This window comes from Carcharodon carcharias, chromosome 16 (genome assembly GCF_017639515.1).
Source record: "Carcharodon carcharias isolate sCarCar2 chromosome 16, sCarCar2.pri, whole genome shotgun sequence".
Classification (NCBI taxonomy): Eukaryota; Metazoa; Chordata; class Chondrichthyes; order Lamniformes; family Lamnidae; genus Carcharodon; species Carcharodon carcharias.
The window spans coordinates 87,761,028-87,787,821 of record NC_054482.1 but is presented as its reverse complement, the minus strand read 5'-3'; the positions used below and the strand labels follow the sequence as shown (position 1 = coordinate 87,787,821).

Sequence of the window (26,794 nt, the reverse complement as noted above, 5' to 3'; positions counted from 1 at the left end):
CTTACAGAAAATTAGAATTGTGGATTACTATCCTCAAAATACCATAAAATCCCAGCAAAACCTTCAATTACATGTAATAGAAATGGAATTTGATTTATTCATCACCATAAATCAGTAACCTAATCATAAACTAATACAATTACAGAAATCAATCCCTGAAACACAGGTAACAATTCCAGAACTTCATGAAATGAAATGAAATTAGACTTAATTTGTTACTGCAAAACAGTGCTTTTGGAGATATATGAAGAACAGTTGACAGACAATGCACAATTACAGGTGATATATGACCAACCCTAATGGCGTGTAATTGTTTTAGTATTTGATGCTGAGGCAGTGCTGAGATAGCAGAGCTGTAGAGAAACCAATGATCTCAAACTGCTACTCACCTCCTTCCCTTTACTTGCCAGAAAGAAGCCACAGATTGTGTTGCCTCCAATAGTTCCTCATGCGACTCAGGAAAAGATTGGTCCTAAGCAATGTTAGGTTGACATTTCCCATCTTTGCTGGGGCTTGGAGGCTTTTGGAAAAGCAGTTTTGTGAGGGTTCTTCAGGCCTCTTACTGAGCTCTTGACAATTTCTTTTAATTGAAGTAACTGCTCGGCTCATTTCTAGTTTAGTTTTGCAACAAAGTATCAGTGATATAAGTTCTCTTGTTGGAGGTATGACAGTGCTAGAGACCAGCTCTTAAAGAATTTCTCCTGCTTAATCTGAGTAATTTTTCCCCCAGGTTGAGCTATGTAAAGTACCTCAAGCCACATTAATAGTTGGACGGTTCAGTCAGGTGTCACCCCAGTGAGATGAAACATTGGGCAGGACCTTAAAAGTTCAGGTGTTGGTAGTATTTCCAGATCCTGACCATGTGGCACGCTGGCAAGAGGAGATCTTCAGGGAGGTGGCCAAACACCAGGCTGCCTCTGTGTTCACAATGCAAGTCAGGTCTGCGAGTGGTTCTGGGAGCCGGGAGGGTCAATGGGAGGGCCTGAGGCTCCAAGTGGCCAACAGCACCGCTGGGATATGTGGGCACTGGCACGTAGCTGGGGGATGCCGAGGGGGCCTTAAGATGAAGAAGCTGTCCAAAGGTGGAATAAAAAACTTAAAATAAACTGCGGCTACAGCTGGAGGTGGCATCTGTAGCAGTGATCCTCTTGAACATGTGGCTCTGGGGGTGGGAGGAGGGAGGTTGAGAAGAGGCCTCGCTGGGCCTCGGCCTTCTGCTAGGAAGCTCCTCCAGTCACCAGCCAGACTTTGGCCCCTCTGGGGGACTTCTCTGCATTCTGGTAGCATTACCAATCTGTCTTTAAGCAGATACCTAATTGTTGATGATTAGCTACCCACCTAGAAGAGCGGATAGGTGATGCTGGTCTCACTCTCCCAATGACAGGTTTGCTTGGCAGCAGGGATGCAATGGGGAGTCAGTTGGTCTGACACAAACCATTCTGAAACAAAAACAGAAAATGCTGGAAAAACTCAGCAGTCTTACAGCATCTGTGGAGAGAAAGACAGGGTTAACATTTCGAGTCTGTATGCCTCTTCTTCAGAGCTAAAGAGAAGTAAAAATGTGATGAAATTTATACTGTTTAAGGGGGGTGGAGCAGGCAAAGCTGGATAGAAGACCAGTGATAGGTGGAGGCAAAGGAGAGATTGACAAAGGTGTCATGAACAAAAGGACAAAGGGGGTGTTAATGGTAGTGGTACGGGCTAAAGGAGGTGCTGATGGTGGCATTAGGATCAGAAAGCAGAATGTGGTAATAGCAGAACAAGGGTAAGCACTCTGGAAAGAACAACATGAACAAGTGACAGTGCTTTTCTTTAGCTCTGAAGAAAAGTTATATGGACTCGAAATGTTAACTCCATCTTTCTCTCCACACCTGCTGAGTTTTTCCAGCATTTTCTGTTTTAGTTTCAGATTTCCAACATCCCTGCAGTATTTTGCTTTTATGAACCATTCTGATTTCCCTCCCAGTCCCACCTCCAACCCCACCTCCATGGAGCTCAAGTGATTCTGCTTATTGTGTTTAGTAAGGGAGAAATCCAATTACTTTCCTCATTATAGGGTTTAACAGGATCCTTATACAGATTCTGAGTGTTAGGTCTGGTCAGCAGAAACTAGGATTATATCTTTCCTTCCCTATAGTGTGTTTCACCAGAAGGGCACGTGATCAGACGATGAGGGACTAAGGCCTTACCCTGAATACTTTTTTAATAGAATAAAAATTTAAAACTGGACAAAGACCTAAAATGGCTGAATCTATGTCTGTCTGTGACCCTTGAACAAAAGAAGCTACCTGACAGTATCAGGGAAAGTCATACATCATTATCCCTGAAGAGCCATTAACATTGTGGGCTGCACAGACTAAATTCAAAGGGAGCTATACAAAGGCCATCTGTATTTCATAACCCAGGCTGGCCAACAAGAGTCTGCTCATCTGCTAAGCCAAAGGACCCTGCAACCTTCCTTTCAATTCTTAATGGTTGAGACATTCAATAATCTCGGGGACCCAGACAAGAGATACACATCCCTTGTCAAAGCCAGAATGGAGAGGTGGGAATCATATGGCATGGAATCCTAGAGTGTGGAACCAGTAATACTGCAATGGGATGGCAAAGTTAGTCTGTCATTTTACTATCTAACTAACAGCATCACAGACAAGGAGCTCTGGCTCCATTTACACTGCTTCTGCTGGAAATTCTGTACCATCACCCACAAGACTGACTCATTTCTGCATGCCTATCTCACTGTGTGAAGTCAGCATCACCAGAAAAGTGAATCATCCAGCATCGGTTTTCAACCCACCAACCTCTATGAAGGAATATCTCATTGGACTTTGATTCTGGTCTCTGGTACCCGCATGAAACAATATTTTTTTTTTTACTGCAGTCTCTTTACTGTAAATCTTTTTTTCCTCTATCCTTCTTTTACCTTACGTTTGCAAAAGAGGCAGTGTTGCAGCCCTCCTCCTGTGTTTTGAATGTGTGCAAATAAACCAAACTTTTGAGTTCATCCTATCTTGAGTTTGCTGCAGGGTTATTAATAGAAAATTTTATCGCACAAAAACCAAGGGGTTGGGAAATACACCTCTGCTTATAAAGAGGGAAACAAATCAAAACACCTTTCTGTTTACAGATGGGTGGTGAGAGGAGAAATTAATGCTGTTTAAATTAACCTCCCTCTGTCCATAACAAAACTACGCTCCTCTCATTACAGCCTCTCAGGCATTGTCCCTTGAAAGGCTTGTACAGACAGTTATAAGACTGTACTGACATGCACAGTTCCTCATTTTTTAAAAGGTAACTGAAACTGGTAGAATGGAAATCTGCTCATTCCAAACTATAACAATGTCCGGTTTGAAGGTGGAGGGGAAGGAACAGTATTGGGACAGTGTACAGAAAAAGAAATTTATATAGCACCTTTCAAAACCACTAGACATTTCAAAGCACCATACAGCCAACTTTTGATGTGTAGTCACTGTTATAATGTGGGAAACGCAGTAGCCAACATTGCACACCACAAACTCTCACAAACAGTAATTTGATTATAACTGGATCATCTGTTTTTGTGATGTTGATAACTCTCCTTTGAAATCATGCCATAGGATATTTTACATCCGCTTGAACAAGCAGATGGAGCGCAGTTTAACATCTCATCTGAAAGACAGAATCTTCAGCGTTCCTTCCGTCCTGCACTGGCACGTCAGCCTTGATTTTTGTGCTGAAGCCCTGGAGTGGACTGAAACCCAGAACTTTGCCAGTCAAAAAGAAGACTACTACCCACTGAGCCACGGCTAACATCCCATGCTGAAACCTACCTGGAAGTGGTGCCCGCTAACAGGGAGTGTTAAAAACAATCTATTCCAAAGTACCGACAAACCTTACTTCGTGAACAAAATTCACGCAAATATATTTATATTCTCTCTAGATACGGTAATGCACACCATGTGGAATTGAATGAATGAATGAGCATAGTTAACAGTAATAACTATAGACATTGTTTGAAAGAACTGTAGCCTTGGGCAGCAAGTATATACGGTGATGTACACTCTGCACAATGCACATGGGATTTGAGTTAATACACTGTAGTAAAAGCTTCTTGCAGTTGGAAGAGTTTGGTTGAGCATTGATTGGAAAGGGGCTGTCTTTCTGAATTCTTGGCGTGTAATTTGATCGCTGTGGGCTTTCCACAGGCAGGTAACGATTCATATGAATGGATGAATGGATGGTCCGATGTGAAATCAGTGGCGTGATCTTCAGACCAGGGACCCTCGTGACGTCAGGGCGGTAACCACACACCTGTCTGAACAGGTATTTAAAAAGCACCACATGTGCCAGGAGCCACTTACAGAGAGCGTTTGCTCCAATCACCAGGGGAGCCACCAACAAAGCCGCAGAGAAGGGAAGAGGCTCCGGGCTCATTACCCTCACCGCACCGACCCCTGCATCCTCAGCCATGGGTGGCTTCACACTCTGGGCGAAGTTACTGATTCTCTTGTGTTTTATATCTTTTACGTTAGAGCTTGAAGGCGAAGAGGAGATCGATCTATTTTTAGCGTTCAATGAGGAGGTCCCTCTTCAGCATTCTGCGACTGATTCATGGACCCACAACAAGCCCGCTCCCTTCCACCGATCCAACATAGTAAGCAATACCTTATAGTTTATGTCGGCATCGAACTTGCTTTCAGTTCATTTAACCATCAGTGAATTCGTTCGCACAGTGAAGCAGGTCCCTTGAACTTTGTAATTTTTTTGAATTTGAATTTATTTTTAAACGCTACCATTTATGTTCATTTTTTTTTGTTAACATGATTAGATTTGCAAGCTGTGTTTTTGTTTTGCTCGGAATATGTGCAAAATAGTTCAACTTTACTGTTTCAAAGAATCCAAGTTGCTACCCTGAAAGGGAACAAAACCTACCAATTTCTTGCGTTCGGTTCTTCTTGTGGATTGTGCAGAGAGGTACAACTAGTATCTTAGTTTGAGATGAATTTCGTGCGCGGGGAACCCAGAGCGAACGACACCCTGAGGTTCATCCCGACTTTACTAAGCAAAACGGTTTGCTGTACCACACATCCAAAAAGACGTGTTTGTAAAAGTGATTTTCTGTCAAACGCGATTAGAGAAATGTCCAGCACTGTGGTAAATTATAGAGGGGGTTGATTACAGGAGGGTTGGATTCCCCGAACCCTGCTTAATGTCTCATTCTAAGAATTATTCCTTCAATTAGTGTGGCACTCTGACAATTCGGTGTAAGTAATTACTTGCATTTTTAAAAATAATGTCCGCATTGTAGTTGTATGGATTCACTGCAGCAAGCGGTTCGCAAATGTTAGATCATACAGGAATATATATTTCTGTGTGATCTATCAGTGGACGGGCAGAATTTCCTACTGTGTTTTATACTGAATCAGAGATATCCAGCTTAGCTCATAGGAGCAGAATTAGTCCATTCAGCCCCTCCAACCAGTTCCAGCATTCAGTTACATCATGGTGGGTTTGTACCTTTGATCCGCGTTCCCGCCTAATAAAGTATCTGTTGCCAAACGCAAAATGCTGCGGATGCTGGAAATCTGAAATAGAAACAGATTATGTTGGGAGCTGTCGGTAGCAGCGGTGGAGAGGGAAACAGAGTTAACGTTTCAGGGTGTGGACTTTTCATCAGTGCCTGATGTTAGAGCTGAACAGGTTTTAAGTTGGTACACAGCTAGGGAAAGGAGGTCTGAAATCAAAAGAAGAAGGTGTTTGATAGGGTACAAGCGCAAGAGTGGCCAAATGACGGGAGGGATGGTGATGATGCGAGGCAAAGGTACAGTACAGGCCTTGTTCTGAGGCAAATAATGCTGGGCAAAAAAGTTTTTTTTAAAGGGACCATGCACAGCAACTAAATTTTAAAGGGAATATTGCCGCTGAGACCTCAGTGTTCATCCAGTCCTGTCCTATTGTGCACTATGATTTTCATCACCTCAACATTGATAGTTGCCTAGGACCTAAGCTCTGGAATTCCCTCCCTAAACTTCTCCATCTCTCTACCTTTATCACCTCTTAAGTCCCTCTTTAAAACCTACCTCTGACGAAGTGTTTGGTCACTTCACATCCTTTTGTGCCTCAGCATCAAATTTTGCTTGGTATGACTCCTATGAAGCGTCTCGCGACATGTTACTATGTTAAACTTGCTACAAGTTGTTGTATCGGAAAGTAGCCTCTGTAAGAGGATACAGCTTCCTTTCAGTAATACAATGAATCCCTTTAGAAGTCAAATCTCACTTGTTGCTGTGAACTCAAATCAGGAGCCAATTAACTGAGCATTACTGGAGGACAGTTTGATGAATTGGAGAAAGCAGCAATTTTAAGTCCAGCTGCTCACTGAGTGATGACTCAATGTGACTGGTTGATCAATGTTATGATTTACAATTAAGGTTAAAAACCATACCATGCATTGACTAAACTACAAATCTTTCTTAATGTATTTCCAGGATGCTTGGAGGCTGCCTGGCCAGTACATAGTAAAGTTGAAAGAGAGTGCTCACAGATCCCAGACAGAGCGCACCATACACAGACTCTGCACTAAAGCAGCCAAGCATGGTTATATGACAGAACTTGTTCATGTTTTCCATGAGGTCTCCAGGGGCTTTGTCATCAAAATGAGCAGCGACGTGTTAGACATGGTAAGGCCAGAGTCAGTCTTGTGTTAGATGAGGGTGGTGGTGGGGCTGTTAATTATGAGAGAGAGAGAGTGAGTGAGAGAGAGCAATGTATTAAATGTGTGTATGTAAACAATAAAGCAATGGCACCAAGTTTTATCTACCAATGCGAGTCAGTTCTTAATGCTTAATCTTGGCAGAGTTCCTGGGCTAATCCATCTGGTGGGTGGAGACAGAAACCTTTTTCAAAGCCTGATTTGCCCTTCATTGGTTGTAAAGCAATCTGGGAGTGTCCTGAGGTTGTGATAGGCACAATATAAATATAAGTCTTTCTCTTTTTTGTAGGTGTCAGCCATGGCTTGGTTGATGGCACTCTTACCTTTCAGTCAAGAGATTATGGTTTCAAGTCCTGCTCTACAGAGCATGAAAATCAAAGCTGACACTCCAGTGCAGTAGTGAGGGACATCTGCACTGTCAGAGGTGCTGTCTTTCAGATGTGACATTAAATCAAGGCCCCATTTGCCCTCTTGGGCAAATGTAAAATATCCCATGGCACTATTTTGAAAAAGAGGAAGAGAGTTATCCCTGGAGTCTTGACCAATTTTTCTCCCTCAATCAACAACAAATTACATATCTGGTCATTATCACATTGTTGTTTGTAGAAGATTGCTGTGCACAAACTGCCTGCTGCTTTTCCAACATTACATCAGTGACTACATTTCAAAAGTAATTCATTGGCTGTAAAGTGCTTTGAGATGTCTGGTGTTCATGAAAGGTGTTATATAAATGCAAGTCTTTTCTCTTTGTGTAAATAACCTCTGTATAACAAATGTGTCTAGAAGTGTAATTTGTGAAATTTTTTGCATAGGCACTGAGATTACCTCATATTGAATATATCGAAGAGGATTCATCCTTGTTTGCTCAGACTATTCCTTGGAATCTAAATCGCATTGCTCCTTCAGACCAGAGAGTGGAACAGTATATCCCTCCAAGTAAGTCCCTTTTACATCTTGGCATTCAAAGTGGTTTCAATAATTAGTAATTAAAGTAATATTTCTGAATTTGTATGTTTTAATGTTTGCTGTTTAGTTTATATATATATATATATTCATGGGATGTAGTCATTACTGGCTAGGAAAGCATTTATTGCCCATCCCCTAATTGCCATTGAGAAGGTGATGGTGAGCTGCCTCCTTGAACTGCTGCAGTCCATGTGGTGTAGGTACACCCACAGTGCTGTTAGGGAGGGAGGCCCAGAATTTTGGCCCCGTGACAATGAAGGAACAGTGATATTATTTCAAGTCAAGATGGTGAGTGGTATGGAGGGGGAACTTCCAGGTGGCGATGTTCCTTTTGTCTGTTGCCCTTGTCCTTCTAGATGGTAGCGCTCATGGGTTTGGAAGATGCTGTCTAAGGAGCCATGGTGAGTTCCTGCACTGCATCTTGTAGATGGTACACACTGCTGCCACTGTGCATCAGTTGTGGAGGGAGTGAATGTTTGTGGATGGGGTGCCAATCAAGCAGGCTGCTTTGCCCTGGATGGTGTCAAGCTTAAGTGTTTTTGGAGCTGCGCCCATCCAGGGGAATGGGGAGTATTCCATCACACTCCTGACTTGTGCCTTGTAGATGGTGGACAGGCTTTGGGGAATCAGGAGGTGAGTTACTTACTGCAGGATTCCTAGCCTCTGACCTATTTACATGACTCTTCCAGTTCAGTTTCTGATCAATAGTAATCCCTAGTAGGTTGTTAGTTTGGGCTCATTAAAGTGTTACTGGAATTTTTTTTCACTTTTGAGTTTAGTATCAATATCAAAGCCTCCACAATGCAGAGTTAAGATTCCTCTGCTCTATTCCAACAATGTGAATTTACTCTAATCTTACAACAGCCTGTACTGCAACAGGCTTTATTATCTCTCCCACCTATCTGGCATCCTTGTGTGTTAATGTTTGTGGAAATCTAAACTAATTTCACTTATGATTGAAAAATAAAATATTGTTTTTCTGCATTCCTCACCCACTAAAGTTACAACTGATTGGAGCATTAACAACTTCTCTACTTTGTTATTTTTATTATGTCTTTGCTAGATAATGGTGATCTGGTGGAGGTTTATTTGCTTGACACTGGTGTGCAGAGCAACCATCGAGAGATTGAAGGGAAAGTCTTAGTTACAGAGTTTGAGAATGTCCCAGAGGAGGATGGTACTCAATTCTACCGCCAGGTAATTCAACTGTCACTGGCTTAGAAATAGCTCAAATTTCCACTTGCAGATATATTAATTTATCTAGAAGAGTAGTCATATAGACTCGACGTTAACTCTATTTCTCTCTCCACAGATGCTGCCAAGCCTCCTGAGTTTTTCCAGCATTTCCTGTTTTCTTTTGTTCAGATTTCCAGCATCCACAGTATTTTGTTTTTATACTAATTTACCTATATTAGTTGAGATCAGGGTGGGAATTAAATGGAGAATTAGGGTAACTGACATTTGGAATAACAATTTGCTTTGATCCCCACCCCCCCACCCACCGCCACCGCCCCCCATTAAGATTTGGTTGGATGTTGAAAGATTGACAATGGAAGAAATAGACATTCAGGTGGATAAGGAGACATTTATGAAATATTCAATAATATACCTGTGTTTATAGAGCAAGCCCTCAGAAAAATACATTGCCTTTAAGTTTCTAACTTTTCAATAATTCATTCTTGGGATATGGGCATTGATGCAAAGGCCACCATTTATTGTGTAATCCTGGTTGCCCCTGAGAAGTTGGCAGTGAGCCATCTCCTTGAGCTGCTGCAGTCCATGTGGCAAAGTACTTCCACAGCACTGCTGCATAGAGAATTCCAGAATTTTGACCCAGTGACAATGAAAAAAACTTGATATGTGCAAGTCATGATTATAAGAACATAAGGAATAGGAGCAGGAATGTACCACATGGCCCATTGAACCTATTCCATCATACAGTACCATCATGGCTGATCTTTGGTTTCAACTCTACTTTCCCATCTGTTCCCCATATCCCTTGATTCCCTGAAAGACCAAAATTCTGTCTATCTCAGCTTTAAAACTAATCAACAATGGAGCAACCACAACCCTCTGGGGTAGAGAATTCCAAAGATTCACAACTCCTTTGACTGAAGAAAGTTTTCCTCATCTCAGTCATAAATGATCAGCTCCTTATTCTGAGGCTGTACCCCTGTGTTCTAGAATCCTCAGCCAGGAGAAACAACCTTTCTGTCTACCCTGTCAATCTGCTTCACAATCTAGTATGTTTCAATGAGATCACCTCTCATTCTTTTAATTTCCAGAGGATATAGACCCAGTTGATGTGTGACTTGGAAGAGAACTTGGAAGTGCTCAATTATGTCATTGTTACTGAATGCCTCCTTTTATTTATCTCATTGATAGGTTATCTTCTTCAGTCCTTTGGATAATTGGGTTATTAGATAGTTTAGAGTTCAGAGAAAAAGCAATCTGTGATTGAGAGAGAGATATGACAACCATCAATACCCTTTTTCTGGCGCACTGCCAGAACCATCATTACTCACACCACTGAAATTGGAAAAGCACCATTAAGGGCCTGTACTAGCCATGTTTATTTGTGTGTATGTGTGCAGAGTTTTTCCTAGAAACAATATTAATTTTTTGAATGAAAGATGTGGCACTATTTCCTGCCGCAGAGAGATGGAAATAAACAAACTGAGAAAACATTCACTTACTCAGGGCTATAAGTTCATTGCAACCCTTGGTTGTAAGAGTGGAGCTGTAACAAAGTGTGCTATGCAGTGCTTACTGATAGTCTTTTCTAATATGCAAATTGTTTTGCTGTTTGTCCTCTCTAGGCTAATAAGTGTGACAGCCATGGAACGCACACTGCGGGAATAGTGAGTGGGCGTGATTCTGGGGTAGCAAAAGGAGCAAATGTCCGCAGTGTGAAAATTCTGAACTGTCAGGGCAGGGGGACTATAAGTGGAGCACTGGCTGGTAAGTGACATCTTTAAATTTGAACCAAATTGAATTGCTAACTTTGAGGTGGGAAGTGGAGGTGGGCACTTTGCCATGAGCAGGAAGGAGAACAGGATGAGGCACACCAGGTCCTTGGCACACATTTTTTATTGTCCAGTTATTGACAATTCTAGGAATAGTTTGCATGTTCATCAGCTTAGCTGGGATGTGGTGCACAGAATGGGGGAGTAAGAGAAGAGTAGAAAAATATAACACATAAAACAGAGAACATGCAGGGTATTGATAACTGGAGTCTAAATAAGAATAATCTTAGATTCAGAGGACTGAGGGGTTAGAAAATCAGAGACAAGGAGACAAGTGAAAATTGAAGTTAAAGAAACACCCTGAGCTATTAAAATTATGGCTTGTGTTCTGCTGCAAAAAAATTGTAACAATTTTTCATTTTTTTTCTTATTGACTATTGGATCCTTGGCTAGATGTATTTTCTTGTAACCTAACTGAACATGGACCACAATGACTTCATTGTAATATTTGAAGTGGTAGTGTGCTGTCATGTGCTTGTATAATTTTGGGTGAATTTTGTGGAAATATTTCATGGTGGTGCAGATAATTTTAGGATGAGGAGTGAGTATGTGTTCTATTTTTTAAAAAAAGACTTTGATTGTACTATATCAGAGCATGCTTTGGAATGAACAGGTTTCAGAGATTAAGAAAAATAGACAATGAGCATTTTTACATATGTTAAGGTATCCATGGCATTTGCACTTCCATGATACTTGTCTTTTGCTTAATTAAGTTAATTATATGATCAAATTGAGTAAATAACTTGCTAGAAGCTCAAAGCTGAAAATGGGGCCATTTGTTTCTTCCCCCGTTGTTGTCAGTTTTATTTTACAGTTTCACATCTGCAGCCTCGCCAATGCTTAATCGCTTTTTATTATGGGGGACCCTGCCTCCCTTTTTTTTTAAAGAAATTATTTCATTTAAAATGTTTAGATCAAGTACCCTGAAATATTTTGTGTCTGGTTTGGGATCATAGTTTCCAGCATTTAGCAACAGGTGTGTTAGACTGAAAGGGGAAGTGCTACCATCTTTGTTTGTTAAAACACTGGATTGGATTCTCCCCTTAAGAGGTGGCAAAGGACCTCAAAGGTGTAGATGTGTCCCAAAGACAAAAGACTGAGACCTAAACAGGTGAGGTTTTGGGTCTGAAGTACAGGCATAGGATACCTTTAAAAACACTGTTTCTGTTCCTCTATTCTTCAGGTTTGGAGTTCATCAGGAAAACTCTAATTCTCCAGCCCTACCGACCTTTGATTGTGCTGCTGCCCTTTGTAGGGGGATTTAGCAAGACCTTGAACGCAGCATGCAGACTATTGGCACGGACAGGTGTAGCATTAATTGCAGCAGCTGGGAATTACAAGGGGGATGCCTGCTTGTATTCACCTGCCTCAGAACCAGAGGTATGTTTGTCATTCCGATAACCGACAGCATTAATAATGCTGCTTCATCCAATGGGGGCAGAGGTGATGGGGGTGGTGGGCTCATGTGTGCCTAAGAAATAATCAAATTCATCGATGACTCATGCTGAGCCTGCTCTCGTGCTACTCCTGATGGCTGGTTGGGTGTTCAAAAGTGAAGAGGGAAAGTAAAAGAGAACAGATTCCCTGCTTATTTTCACAGCCTGCATTGGGGTACATAGTGGGGATTCCAAGAGATGTTTGGCGTGAGGCTCAGAATAAGATATGACACTAAAACAATGCACATTGGGTCAGTTCAGACTGATTCAGATTTGACATGACTCTTTGATCATTGCAGGTAAGAGGTCTATGTGTCACATCAGGGCAATCTAGAATGAGTGGAAACAAAAATGTAACTTGTAAAAATCTGGTAACCAGCTTGTTTTCATTTCACGTTCCACACTAACCTTTTAGGTTATCACTGTTGGCGCTACTAATAATAACGACCAGCCAAGCATCACTGGAAACATGGGAACTAATTTTGGCCGTTGTGTTGACCTTTTCGCTCCTGGTGATGACATCATCAGTGCTTCCAGCGACTGCATCACATGTTTCACCTCTAAGAGTGGAACGTCACAGGCTGCAGCTCATGTGGCAGGTACAGACTAATAATGAGATTCAATAACATTGGCAGGTGGGGTAGTGTAAGGGCACAAATGCTGGTGCTCAAAAGCAATTGGTACAGTGTGTTGGGCATGGGATTGACTCAGTTTCCAGCATCCAAGCAAATTGCCAATTTCAGTTGGGTCATTATAGAAGTAGGCCATTTTAGCCCCTCAATTCACCCACCATTCATTGAGATCATGACTGATCTGTGTCTTAACTTCATACATCTGCCTTTGCCCCATATCCTTTTAAAATTTTCAGTTAATTTTTAAACCTGAGATTTAAATCTGTTAACAATTGATCTAGCATCAAGGGATGCAGAAGAGATTTCCAAACTTCTGCCACCCTTTGTGTGTCAGTGTTTTCCAACTTCATTCTTGAAATGTCTGGCCCTAATTTTTGGGCTATGTTTCTCTATCCTAGATTCCTCCACTGTTGGAAATAGTTTCTCTCTCTCTCTGCTCTTAATCTTATAAATTCCAGGGAATACAACCCTCGCTTGTGTAACCTCCCCTTTAATCCTCGGAGTCCAGGTATTATTCTAGTACATCTATACTGCACCCTTTCAAAGGCCAATTTATCCTCCCTAAGGTGTGGTGTCCAGAAATGAACATAATACTCCAGGTATGGTTTAAAAGCCAGGGCTTTGTATAGCTGTAACATGACATCTAACCCCTTGTATTCTAAAAGTCTAGATGTAAAGACCAGCATTCCGTTAGATTTTTTTGGTATGTTGTCCCTTAACTCTTTAGCCATCCATGACTTTTTAATGACCCATGGACTTGGACCCCCAAGTTTCTTTGGACTAGCTTTTCACTATTTAGAAAGTATCCTTTCATTTTTGGTCCAAAGAGGCTGACTTCACATTTGCCTACATTGAATTCCAGTTGCCATAGCTTTTCCCAATCACTTAATCTGTCATCACTCTTTGGAATTTTATGCTCTCATCTGCGCTGCTTACAATGTTGCCTACCTTGGAAATGTAGTTCTCTAACTCATTATTTAAGTCATTAATAAATACAGTGAGGCTCCAACACAAAACCCTGTGGGATGCCACTGGTCACATCTCATCAGTTAGAGTACCTAACAATTTAGCTCTCAATTTCCTACCACTCAGCCAATTAACCACGTCAATAATTGAACCTCAATTCCATGAACATCTACTTTAATGAACAATCTCTTATTGGGCATTTTTATCATATGCCTTCTGGAAGGTCATGTAAATAACATCCATTGACTGTCCTGTCCACTAAAGTTACCTGTTCAAAAATTTTAGTCAGTTTCTCCAGGTATGACCTACCCTGTGCAAGTTCATGCCGATCAGCTGAAATGTTAAGATGTTCAGTCACTTCATTAGTTATAAATTAGTGTAATTTCCCAACAAATCTTAGGCTAACTGGTCTATAATTTCCTTTCGCATTTCTTAAATAATGCAGTGACATGCAATTTTCCACAGTAAAGTGCCATTATTTCCTTCTTTACTATTAAGTTACTTATGTTCATTTAGATGAGACCCTGATTCAATGTAAGTTTCCTTGTGATATCCAGCATGCTACCCTCTTATTTTACTGTAAATACTGACACAAAGTAAATATTTAACATGTCCCCAATTTTCTTTATTTTCACTTATAATATCATCATTGTCAGGTTTTAAGGGGCCCACATTACTCGTAACCCATTAACAGATTTGCCCCATTTACTGTGGAAACCATTAACTCATCTTATTGAAGTCAGCTTTACCTAAATCTGGAATCTTGGTAGTTGTTTCAAATTTCTCCTTTTTTCACTTGTTTGAATTCAACCACATTATAGTCATTATTAGTAAGTGTTCATGCACCATTAGGCTGTTAAGTAAATCTGGCTTACTGTTCGTTAATTGTTATAAGGCCTGTCCCCTTGGAATGTACACAAGATCGTTTTCAGAGAGGATTTTGAGGAACCAAATAGGGAACAGGTTATCTTGCATCTTGTATTGTGCATTGAGAAAATGTTAATTATCTAATAGTAAAGGGAAGAGCGACAATAATATGATAGTCACTTGGTAGTACTAAACTTGAGTATTGCTGAATAAGAGACATGCTGTTGAAGCTTTTTATCTTATACTCATCAGGACAGACACAAGAATACCAAATTTCAAACAGAACAACAAATTATACTTTTTTTGAGAAAAGGGTGCTGATTGATTGACAAGTCAGATCTGATTGGAGGAGATGTTGCCATGGCAAATACACCAGGGAGCTATTATCCCCTTCCTTTGATTATTCAAAAAAAGGATGCAATATCTAGACATATTCCTTTTGTCTGTAGCCCCTAGCAAGTGTAAGTGAGCTACATTGTGAGCCTGACTGATGATCTTAAATTGATTGTTAAGGTAATTCTTAGCACTCAGGATTGTTCAGCAAGTGCTACCCAATTGCAGAATCACATCTAACATTAAACGTTATGTTCTGAGTTTTGCAAGCATGGGTTTTTTGATTAAAGTCAGCTGAAGGGACATGCTGATTGATACATTCCACCAATCATTGGTACATACAGCCTATGTACCTTGGCATTGCACCAGCACATACTAATCAATGCCCTTTTTTTTCTCCTGCAGTATAACTTGTTGTTCCGTTTGAAATTTGGCATTCTTGCATCTGTCCTGATGAGTTCATGATGAAAAGCTTTAACAGCATGTCTCTTTTCTTCAGCAATGTGATAGATTTTTATACTGAGTTTGAAAGTGATTTAGTTAAGCCTGAAACTAGGGTTATAAATCTAAACAAGGCAAATTATGTAGGCATCAGCAGCAAATTAGCTAAGGTAGAGTAGGAAACCATATTATAAGATATATAACTGTAGACAAGCAATTACTAGCATTTAAAGAAGTAATGCATAATTTGTAACAAATATACATTCTTTTAAGGCACAAAATCCCTACAGAAAAGGCCATCCATGGTTAACATAATATTAGATTAAACAAAGAGACTGATAATGTTGCCAAAAATCAGAAATGATGACATATTGGTAATATCACTGGACTAGTATTCCAGATTCCCAAACAAATGCTCTGGGAACACTATTCAAATTCCACCATAACAGCTGGTTGAATTTAGCTGAATTAATTAATTAATTTTAAAAAATATCAGTCTCCATAATGATGATCATGAAACTATTGTAAACTGTCCTTTAGGAAAGGAAATCTGCCATCCTTACCTGGCCTGGCCTACAAGTTACTCCAGGCCCACAGCTCTTAAATGCCCTCTGAAATGGCCTAGCAACAAATTCTGGCCTTGCCCACATCCAATGAAAGAATACAAAAGAAAGTTGTAAGCCTGAGGATTGGAAGGAATTTAGAATTCAACAAAAGAGGACCAAGAAATTGATAAGGAAAGAGAATGAGCATAGACTAGCAAGAAACATAAAAGCAGATTGTAGAAATTTCTGTAGGTATGTAAATAAGAGATTAGTGAAAGTAAAAGGTGGGCCTATTAGAGATAGAGACAGGTGGAATTTTAATGATGAATAAGGAAATGGAAGAGACATTTTTATCTGTCTTCTTGGTAGAAGACACAAGAACATTTCAGAAATAATGGGGAATCAAGAGTCTAGTGAGAGGAGGAACTTAAATCCGTATAAGTTTTTTTTAAAAAGTACTAGAGAGATTAAGGGATGAAGTGGTGCCAAAACCCTTGGAGCTGATGACCTGCATCCTTGGACTTTTAAAAGAGCTACCTGCAGAAATAATGGATGTATTGGTTTCAATCTTCCAGAATTCTTCAGATTCTAGAACAAATCCCAGGGATTGGGAGGAAGTAAACACAACCCTAGTATTTAAGAAAGGAGGAAGAGAGAAAACAATGAATTTATAGGCTAGTTATCCAAACATCATTAGCAGGCAAATTGCTAAAATCTCTTACTGGGAACATGGTAACAAAAGCACTTAGAAAATCATAACATGATTAAATAGAGTCAACACGGATTTATGAAAGATAAATAGTGCTTGACAAATCTGAGGGTTTTTTTGAGAATGTAACTGATTTTTTGAATAGTGAATGACTAGGAAATGTTTGCTTTCAGAGGGACCTGGGGGTCCTTATACATGAATCACAAAGTTAACATGCAGGTACAGCAAGCAATTAGGAAAGCAAATGGTATGTCAGCCTTTATTACAAAGGGATTGGAGCATAAGAGCAAAGAAGTCTTACTATAATTATAGGACATTGGTGAGGCTACACCTAGAGTTTTGTTTTCATTACTTAAGGGCAGTCATATTTCCACTAGAAAGAATTCAACAAAGATTCACTGGACTCCTTCCTAGGATGAAGGATTAGTGTAGGAGAGATTAGAGTAGACTAGACATATATTTTCTGGAGTTTAGAAGAATAACAGGTGATCTAATTTTAACAAAAAATTCTTAAGGTTTGATTGGGTAGCTGCTGAGAACTGGCTGGAGAATCTAGAATACTGAGTCATGGCCTAAAAATAAGGCATTGACCATTTATGACTAAGAGGAAAAAAATTTCTTCAGTGAAAAAAGCTGTGAATATTTGGAATTTTCTACCCCAGAGAGCCAAGAATGCTTAGTGCTCTAGTATAATCAAGGCAGAGATTGATAGATTTGTGGGTACTAAGAAAATTTAGGGATATTGAGTGTGGGAAGGTGGAGTTGAGGTAAATAATTAGCTACAATTTTGTTGAATGGTAGATTAGGCTCAAAGGGCCAAAAGGCCTACTCCTCTTATTTCTTATGTTCTTACGTTGGTTCTGAGACGCGTGTTTTTCTTTTGCAGCAATATCTTGAACATACTCAAAGTGCACTATCTCTTTGGCATGAGCTCCTCCATTTATCCCAAACTACAAGAAAGCTAAAACACCCCCATTTCAAACACCCTGCCTTCATTACATGATAATACAGCCGAGGCGATTAAAGCACTGTAGTGTTTTTTTTAATCCCTGAGCCAATAGACAAATGGTAATTTAAATCTTTTGCCATTGTGTATAAGATTGGCTTTTGATTTGCTTCATCCTTGACAGGCATTGCAGCAGTGTTAATGAATGCTGATCCCAATATAACTGTATCCGAATTACGTCAGAGACTAATTCATTACTCCACAAAGAATGCGATCAACGATGTGTGGTTTCCAGAGGAACAAAGATTCATCACACCCAACAGAATTGCACGATTGGCTTCTCCTGTACTAACGGGTAAGTTGAATCAGTCATGAAATTCGCAAATGTGATCTAATTGAATAAATCAAAAAGGTAATATCTGTTTCCATGAGTATAGAATCCCAGATAGCATTATAATTTAAAAATAAATCTTCCTAGGCATTATTTAGCGATCTATTACTGAAGAATGTTCTGGCATTTAGACTTGAGTTTCCGGCTCAAAGTAAGCACACTGTGGATTTAACACACACACAGAAGTAGGAACAGACAAAACACAAACCTATCTTTCAACATATATTTTTTTAGTTCAGCCTTTTTGTTGCAGATTCAAATCTCATTTAATCCTCATCAGGAGATTTTTTTTCCAGCTCAGATGGGAGTGTTGAGGTGAAGAAAGAAATACAACTGCCTGTAATATAAAAAGTCTTGTCCTGCTGTATTTTGTAACACTCCGTCAAAGCCTAATGGGTTATGGTGGTGTTCGAACAATCTAGACATGGAGTTCAAATTCTATTCAATTTGGTGATCTGTGGGATAGCTCCAGATAAAATTACGATGCGGTCTGAGCTATGCTAATCAGCTAATTGGGGTTTTGCTGGATGTAACTTGGGAGCAGAGCGAACTTGGGGTGAATTTCACATTCAGAAATCAGGCGAGCTGTCCCGCAACCACCGCACTTACCGAAAATCCAGCGCGATGACATTGCCAACCCAATATCATGATGCCGGTCTCCAACAACACGGAAAAAAGTTTGGGAGTCTTTTACCTCGCTTAAATGAGGTGGCAGACAAGGCCTGTCAGCAACACCACGATTAAATGTACCAGCAGGTTCTGTATTATCCTTAATGACACTTTAAAAATATTTTTTGTGCGTTCAAAATGATTGATCAAGACCCACTCCGAATTCTTTGGGACTTGCGGTTTTAGCCATGACCGCCACACGGTGTTCCGGCTGCAGTGCTGATTCTCAGAACCCTCACATCATTTCCCTCATTTCAGTGTGGAACTGCAACAAAAATTCAACACTATATTTATTATATTAACTCAAATCACCTGAGTTCACTGTGGTGCAGCATTTAAAAACAGCTATGAGAAACAGAACAAAAACAGAATTACCTGGAAAAACTCAGCAGGTCTGGCAGCATCGGCGGAGAAGAAAAGAGTTGACGTTTCGAGTCCTCATGACCCTTCAGCCATTCATCAGGTGGTTCTGCTGAAGGGTCGTGAGGACTCGAAACGTCAAGTCTTTTCTTCTCCGCCGATGCTGCCAGACCGGCTGAGTTTTTCCAGGTAATTCTGTTTTTGTTTTGGATTTCCAGCATCCGCAGTTTTTAGCTTTTAAACTAAGCTCTTATGCAGCTATAATTGGTCGGCTTCCCGCCGAGCAGCTGCTAAATTGGCTGCAACAAGCTTTAGTTTGTCTTTAAAAGGCAGTCGGCAGACTGAGCACTTCCGAGTCCGTCTCCCACACCCCACTGAAAAAGGTAAAATTCGCCATGTGATGCCTATATCTAACATAAGTTACTTGTGTGTAATTTCCCTTTGGGGGAAAATACCGCAGCTCCACTCTTGCATTGAAATTTCCCAGGAAATTTAGGGTGTTTGCTTATGGCGAGTATCATCTCTTCCTGGAAACATTTCTCATCCACACTTAAGTCATGGGGAAAATATGGTGAAATAGTTAAACTTAAATTATTATTCATTTTTCAACAGAGAACCAACTGCTGTGCCGGACAGTATGGTCGAAGCGGTCAGGCCTTGCACACTCCGCTAAATCCGTAGCGCACTGCAACAAGAATGAGGAAATGTTCAGCTGTTCAAGTCTTTCCAAGAATGGAAAAAGAAGGGGTGAACATATAGAGGTAAGAGATGAAGCACGTTTATAATGGTTCAAACAGATCAAGACCACAATTTAAACTGGAACAGTAGAGGGAACGAGCAATATTTGTAAAAGGCTCATTAGGAAATAGAGGGCAGAAGAGATGAAGTTCAGGGATATATAGCACTCTAGCATTATCAGGACCTAATGAAGAGATCTGGTAACAGGGGTGGGTCTGTCCAAAAAACATACAACAGGAAAGACAAACAAAATGCATCATTGAAAGGATGGGGAAAGAGAAATTAGGCAAGGAATTGTAATTCTAGATGAAGAGGAGTCACATGGACTCAAAACGTTAACTTTGTTTCTCTCTCCACAAATGCTGCCAGACCTGCTGAGTGTTTCCAGCATTTTCTGTTTTTATGCTTTAAAGCTACTGGAATTTTAGTTTACTGGAATTGACTGTTGGACTTATTTGGAGGGGAATGGATACAATAGTACAAATAGATTAAGAGTGGAGTAACAATGAAATTAGAGCTAATGTCTTATTGTGCAATCACTTTGTGAGAGTATAATTTGGAGTTGAAGGATATCTGCTCTAGTGTTATATGAAGGTATGATCACTTGTGTGCTTTCATGTCTGTTATCATGGGAAATGCATGGTACAAAACTGTTTTTGTTTCCTTTTGTTAAACCAGAGATTAAAACCTTTGTAACACCTGCAATAGCACCTTTACATTGCATTTTAAAAATCTAATTCTCACTTTATTTGTATCCTAGGAAACCCAAGGGATGAAGAAGTGTATAGCTCACAATGCCTTTGGCAGTCAAGGAGTTTATGCAATTGCCAGGTGCTGCACTTGGCCAAGAGCTGAATGTCTCATTAATACCAGCTCAGTGGCTGATGATGGCACCGTACAAATGGCAGGCTGTCCACATAAGGGCTTCCTCCTTACTGGTAAGTGACGTCAGAACATAGTAGGCGTGGGCTGTTTGGTAGTGACAGAATGTCAGGACACCTAAATTCTGAGTTCCAAGTTTGAAACTTAGCATTGAATGAACTTCCAAATAGTCTACTCACACTGAATAAATCTTGAAATCAAGATAAGAACTTTCAAACAGTTTAAGTCGATAATTGCACCACATAGTGTGTAGGTTCAAATCTTCTGCACCAAAGCTATTCCAACAATTGCAGTGATGGGAGCATGATGTTTGACCTTAGCTTCCACAGACCCCAGAAACTGACTGCCAGGGACTGTTTCCCTGTTGAGGGACCCCTGCTGACAGGGGGGAATGTGGACATCTAGCCCAAGATTGGGATCCACCTTGGCCACTTTGTTGAACTGATGTGAATACTCACTGTTCAAGTTCAGTTGCAGCCCACTGGAATCCTTGCCTTCATCAAACCATGTCCTATATTGCTATCATCATAAGATGGATGGGGCGGGTAGAGAATGTTTGACATGGGGAAAATTGATCACATGGCTGGACTGCTGTTGGATAAAATGGATTTGAGCATATATCAGGAAACCACATTTGGCTGCTTAAAAGAACACTGAGTCAGTCATTTTCCACTGAGACCAAGAGATAGTATGTAGAGGTTCATTATTAATGGTAATCTTGCCTTCAGATACTCCGTTTTAAAGTTGATGATTGTGAAGGTTGTATTATATGCCACATTGCTATAGGTTGTGTAGTATATTGCACTAGTATTCTGAACATCTTACCAGCACTTGCAATTGTCACAGCGACAAGATTTGAAGTCGCAGAATAGGGAGGTGGGGGGAGGGGAGAAAGGGGAGCACAATTCTTTCTCAACACAGAGAAATTCAGTTATTGACTCCAGCATGGCTCCCACAGGTGAGTTACAGGACTACACAAGTCAAATTTGGGTCAAAATCCTGGAACTCACTTCCTAATAGCACTGTGGATGTTCGTACAACACCTTGACTGCAGCAGTTCAAGGCGGCTGCTCACCACCACATTCTCAAGGGCAATTAGGGATAAGCAATAAGTGCAGTCTAGCCGGCAACACCTGCATCCCATAAATGAATGAATAAATTTTTAAAAATGTGGGTGGGGGAAAGAGAAGAGGATGTTTGTGAAAAACATTATGAAAGTAAAGGAGAATTAAGAATATAAGGACCATCTGGCAACAGCATCAGTGTGAATCATGCCTGAACTATATAATTCAAAGACCACTTATCTATTGATCTGTACATTTTGCATAAGTAGCATTTCTCTTCCCTCCCCACCCCCAGTGGCAGGACCTGATGTATTTCATGTGCCAGGACTCCACAGTCCATATAAGACCTCTGAAGCACACATTGCACAACTTTAAGCAATCTGAAAATAGATGCAAAATTTACAGTTCTACTTATTTATAAAGACTGCTTCAAGTTAGTAAAGACAATTGACAGATTCCATTTAATCTACTTCACATGAGACAGCGTGTGTGAGAATTAAGGAAACCCAGAAAGAAATAAAACTTCATTTTTTCTGTAGGCTGCAGCTCCCATTCCTATACAAGATTCAGTGATACAGTGATGCCTCGAGCAAACAAACAGTGTACAGGACAAATGGACATGATCTCACATGCTACTTGTTGCCAAGCACCAAGCCTCGAGTGTGAAGTGAAGGAACAGAGCTCCACAGGCTTCACAGAAAAGGTGAAATTATATCCTAAATATTGGGTGATTTTATTTAAGAGAACAGTTAAAGTTAAACATGAGGACCACATTCTCAATGTAAAACAACAAAGAGCAATGGGCAAATCTTGAAGGTTCCAAATATAGATTTGTTAAAATTGGTTTTGCTGAAGGAAAACTATAGCTTCCAACATCTGTTAAATATTTACAAATCTTTACTAGTAGTAACTTTCTAAACACTGCCTGATGGATTCATTAAGAAAACAAGTGGAGTTACCAGGCAAGTAACTAAGAACCCTTAATTTCACTTCCATCAAATGTTTAACAGATTTGGAAATACAACAGCAGCATTCCACATTTGTGATGTTCCAGTACTTTCTTAATTCTGCCTAAATGCACACTATTAGATGATGTGACATAACATTATCAATTACCATGCAAAGTACCATGCTGGATTCCAGTATCGTAGTCCTAACCTGTCAGTGTCTAGTGAATTTATATTTTCAAAAATACATCTATCCTTAATTACTTATGTAAATAATAAAATCAATTAGTATTAGATTTGTCTAAGTTTTGCACTTATCATACAATTATGGTCAAAGAGAAACAGAAGATAAAACTGCTTTAGCAGCAGAGCCTTTTGCAAAAAGATTCCAGTTTTTTTATAAACAGCTCCCATCTTCCAATCTATAGAAAAGGATATTTCCTATAATTTTAATGGTGTCAGTCCATGGCACAGTTCTGTTTCCATTGACCTAGTTTCAAATAAGACTTGGTAACGTTAAGCTTTGATTTAATTTTGTTTTTGTTTGACTTGTACTAGTTTGGGTGGGTCATCCTGTAATTTTAATAATGCTGACCTTTACAGAAACATTTGCTGCAAGCCAGTGAGGTTGGCTTTATCCTAATCCTATTATTTTCAGTGGTCCACTAGAAATAGGACACTACACCTAAGGCAGTTGATTCTCTCAGGCAGGCAGTTGCAAATTGTACAATGTCCAGATTGATAAGTTGAAGTTTGTTTTACTGAACTGTGTTTTACTTTCCAGGTGATGGTGTCATGTGATGAAGAATGGACACTAACTGGGTGTAGTGCATATTCCAATGGTTCTCACACTCATGGAGCATACACTGTGGATAACAGATGTATGGTAATTTGTTCAGGAAAAGGGAAAGGTACGGCAGCCATTGCCATTTGCTGTCGCAAGCGAAAAAGAGTATTAAAGTACGACCCCAACCTTAATTACAAGTAAAATACAATCAGTTGCCTGTCCCCTCCTCCCTTTTTCTTTTCGCTTTTCCTGCAGGCAGAGACTCTTGTTGAGGTGTGTTTCTATGGGAAAGGGCGGCTCTGTTATTTTGCTCAAGTAGCCATGCTTGCTGCATTAGATTAGGTGGCAAGTATTGGTGAGCTATTTGACTGTGGACAGCTGGGCTTAATCCTATCCTCTATAGACATTTATATACTTTACAGCATCAGTCATTGGATAGCAACTGGACATCATAAACTGCCTAAGTTCCATCTCCCCCCCCCCCCCACAATGTCAAAAGACTACAGCGGTTTTTAATTCAACTTTTTTTTTAAAGCTTTTTTATTCAACACGCTAGTGAAGTGCTGACAGCCTATAGTTTTACAAGATTAAAAAACGCAAATAGTCATATAATCAGTGAGCACACTGATCATGTTCATTGTAATCATTTTTGATTGCAAGAAAAGGAACCGTCACAATTAATGCCTGTTGACTACTAGACAGCTGAAATGAGGAAAACGTGCAATGTATTATTCTGATACTCCATGGCAAACATGTTGTGTACCGATATACTACACCACCCACCTGTAATGTGAGCCTTAAATATCCATTTTTGCACCTGTTCCAAGTTTATTCAAAGTCATCCACTGCAGGCAGCAGTACAAGAAAAACCACACATTATCTCATGCTACATTCATTCGGATTCAATGGTAATGTTTTCAATTTTCAGTTGAGATATTCATGGAGAAATAGTGAATAATGAAACTATTTCTACTGTCTTAGCAATATCATACTCATTTTATTGAAAACACCACTTTTGATGGAATAATTCTATGTATATCGTTAAAAGCAACTTTGATATTGACAATTTTCAGTTCCCATTAAAACTTAATCAAAACTATGGCAGTTTTTCTTCTACTGTTGACTGCGACCATCAGTTTTAAATGAACTGTTAGGTCTAAAAATGGACTCTAAGACCCACAGTAGAGATGGGTGACACAATATTTGCATCTCAAACTATTTATCCTGGAGCAGTAGAAGAAAGCAGAGTAATAGGAAAATTTCAAATCCTTTTGTTTATATCGTTGGAGGGAAAAAGACAGAGCATTTCAACACTTGTTTCTTTACTGAACTAATAAGCAGCATTTTGGTAGGGGAAAAACCCAATTTACCAAAAAAATTATAGTTCACAACAGTGAAAACGCCATTGCTTATTTGTTTTAAAGTTTAATTTTATCCTTTTTTCAAGGATCTATTTTTCTTATTTGCAAATCTCTCTGTCCACCACCTGAGGAGCAAACCAACCAATTGCACTGAGAGGCGAGCTTAGAATTTGTCCATTTCTAATCGGAGACACCCACCACCAAAGCAATTCGGAATGACATCGATATTCTGTTAGGTCTCTTAAAGCTCAGTCATAAGGCTGTAGGAAGTGTTAAACCGATTTGGTGAAGAGAACTTGAAAGTCATATCACTTGCTCAGCAAAGCTAAAGAACTCATCTGGAGAAACACACATTTTAAATAATTGCTGAGACTGATGATTTAAGTTTTATTCATTCACAGGATGTAGGTGCCATTGGCAAGACCAGCATTTATTATCCAGCCCTATACATCTGATTGAAATGACCCAGCAAGGCAGAGGGCAGGTAAAAGTCAATCAACCACTTTGCTCTGGGTCTGGAGTTACATATAGGCCAGACTGGATAAGGGCGGCAGATTTCCTTCCCCAAAGGACATTTGAAAAAAAAACCCATCTGGTTCACTAATGACAATCCAGTAGCTTCATGGTCACCATTACAGATACTATCTCTTAATCCAGACTTAATTAATTAACAATTTAAATTCCTAATTGGTATTTGAATTTATGTCTCTGGATCATTAGTCCAGATCACTGGTTTATTGGTCCATTAATATACCATTACGTACTATATCTATTGAACAGGCAAATTAAATATATTTTGCATGTGAAGGAACATACTTTCAAAAGAAAGAAATTAATTCCTCAGTAGGGTAGGTTCCCTCTAATTCTACATGACTATTGATTATATAATTCACGTTTTATTGGATGCTGGAAGATTAAAAGCAGTAGCTCAGTTGTGCTTTATTGTTAAAGTGCTGCACTTCTCAAAACTAAATTAATAGCCAATGTTCATTAATATAAAAGTTATTCCCTCCATCCAATAATAAAACCACCATGTATATAAATAGCCAGCACCATTGTTCTGAATATTTGTAAATATTTTTGAGGATGTGATCATATTCTACATTTTTGTACTGATTTTTATATGCTTGACACTTTTTAATAAAAAGCTAAAATTCCTTTATTGGTATGAAGTTTTTCTTTTGCCTCCGACACAGATAGGCATAAAACGATAGGATAAACTGAATTTCCTCCACCAGCAGCATTTTAAAAAAGATTATATGCATGCTAATTATGCTTAGCATGTCAACTGCATGTTTTAAATCTGCCTTTGCTATATTCCATTGCTATGGTCAGGTCATTGAAGTGGTAAATAGGTGAAATGAGTAAGGCAATTCAGTAATGAGAATAAAAGTTTGATGTTAGTTGCTTTAAGCTTTCAATATCTAATTTTAAAAAAATTACTTCCCTTTCTCTTTACATCCTACAAGCACATGGCATTCAGAAATGTAAGCTCACATTTAAATAGTCTTTCCTGTGTGTGGAGGTAGTTGCATTTACTTCAAGCTATCCCTCTGATGTACATATGTGTACTATGTTGCTGTAGAAGTTGTTCTACAAGGGAACAGACGCATGGGAACACCACCACCTGCAAGCTCCCGTTCAAGTCACACAATCCTGACTTGGATCATCGTTTCTTTACTGACATTGGGTTAAAACCCTAGAATTTGCTCCCTTATAATGCTGTGGGTGTACCTACATGGGCTGCATCAGTTCAAGACGTGGCTCACCATTGTTCTCTCAAGGGCAATTAGGAATGGGCAATAAATGCTGGCCTGGCCAGCAATACCCACATCCCATGAACAAATAAAAATAAATTCAGTCATTAGTGAAAGTAAATAATTTAAAGGTGATTCCTTCAATCAGTTTGAGTGGAATATTCACCTTATGGTGACCTGGTAATACTTTGGAAAGAAAAGTTAAAGACCCAAATGAAATAGCACCAACTTAGGAAATCCCCCTAATAGAAACCCTTTCCTTGCTGCCAGATGCGAAAGC

The 26,794-nt window shown here is 39.7% G+C and overlaps 1 protein-coding gene across 3 annotated transcripts; it reads left to right on the top strand.

Annotated features, from left to right (window-relative positions):
- Positions 1 to 4,173: 4,173 nt before the first annotated feature.
- On the top strand, positions 4,174 to 25,861 carry pcsk9 (proprotein convertase subtilisin/kexin type 9). 3 transcript variants are annotated; one of them, XM_041207995.1, is made up of 13 exons: positions 4,174 to 4,302; positions 4,512 to 4,633; positions 6,468 to 6,659; positions 7,504 to 7,627; positions 8,721 to 8,854; positions 10,477 to 10,618; positions 11,867 to 12,063; positions 12,535 to 12,718; positions 17,743 to 17,913; positions 19,591 to 19,739; positions 20,477 to 20,654; positions 22,202 to 22,365; positions 23,394 to 23,872. In XM_041207995.1, exons 3-13 carry the CDS (start codon positions 6,582 to 6,584, stop codon positions 23,595 to 23,597), a joined length of 1,725 nt encoding a protein of 574 aa, XP_041063929.1. In that variant the 5' UTR covers positions 4,174 to 4,302; positions 4,512 to 4,633; positions 6,468 to 6,581; the 3' UTR covers positions 23,598 to 23,872. The 3 variants fall into 3 exon arrangements, with proteins under 3 accessions (XP_041063929.1, XP_041063928.1, XP_041063927.1); XM_041207994.1 differs by lacking the exon at positions 4,174 to 4,302 and adding an exon at positions 24,844 to 25,861 and having other exon boundaries at positions 4,347 to 4,633; positions 23,394 to 23,520; XM_041207993.1 differs by lacking the exon at positions 4,174 to 4,302 and having other exon boundaries at positions 4,347 to 4,633.
- The last annotated feature ends 933 nt before the right edge of the window (positions 25,862 to 26,794 follow it).

Excerpts from the sequence above, each read along its gene's own strand:
- pcsk9 (XM_041207993.1), top strand. The coding sequence starts at position 4,448 with ATGGGTGGCTTCACACTCTGGGCGAAGTTACTGATTCTCTTGTGTTTT. Across the intron at positions 19,740-20,476 it reads GAAGGGGTGAACATATAGAG|GAAACCCAAGGGATGAAGAA; the intron begins GTAAGAGATGAA and ends TTTGTATCCTAG. Across the intron at positions 20,655-22,201 it reads TAAGGGCTTCCTCCTTACTG|GCTGCAGCTCCCATTCCTAT; the intron begins GTAAGTGACGTC and ends TTTTTTCTGTAG.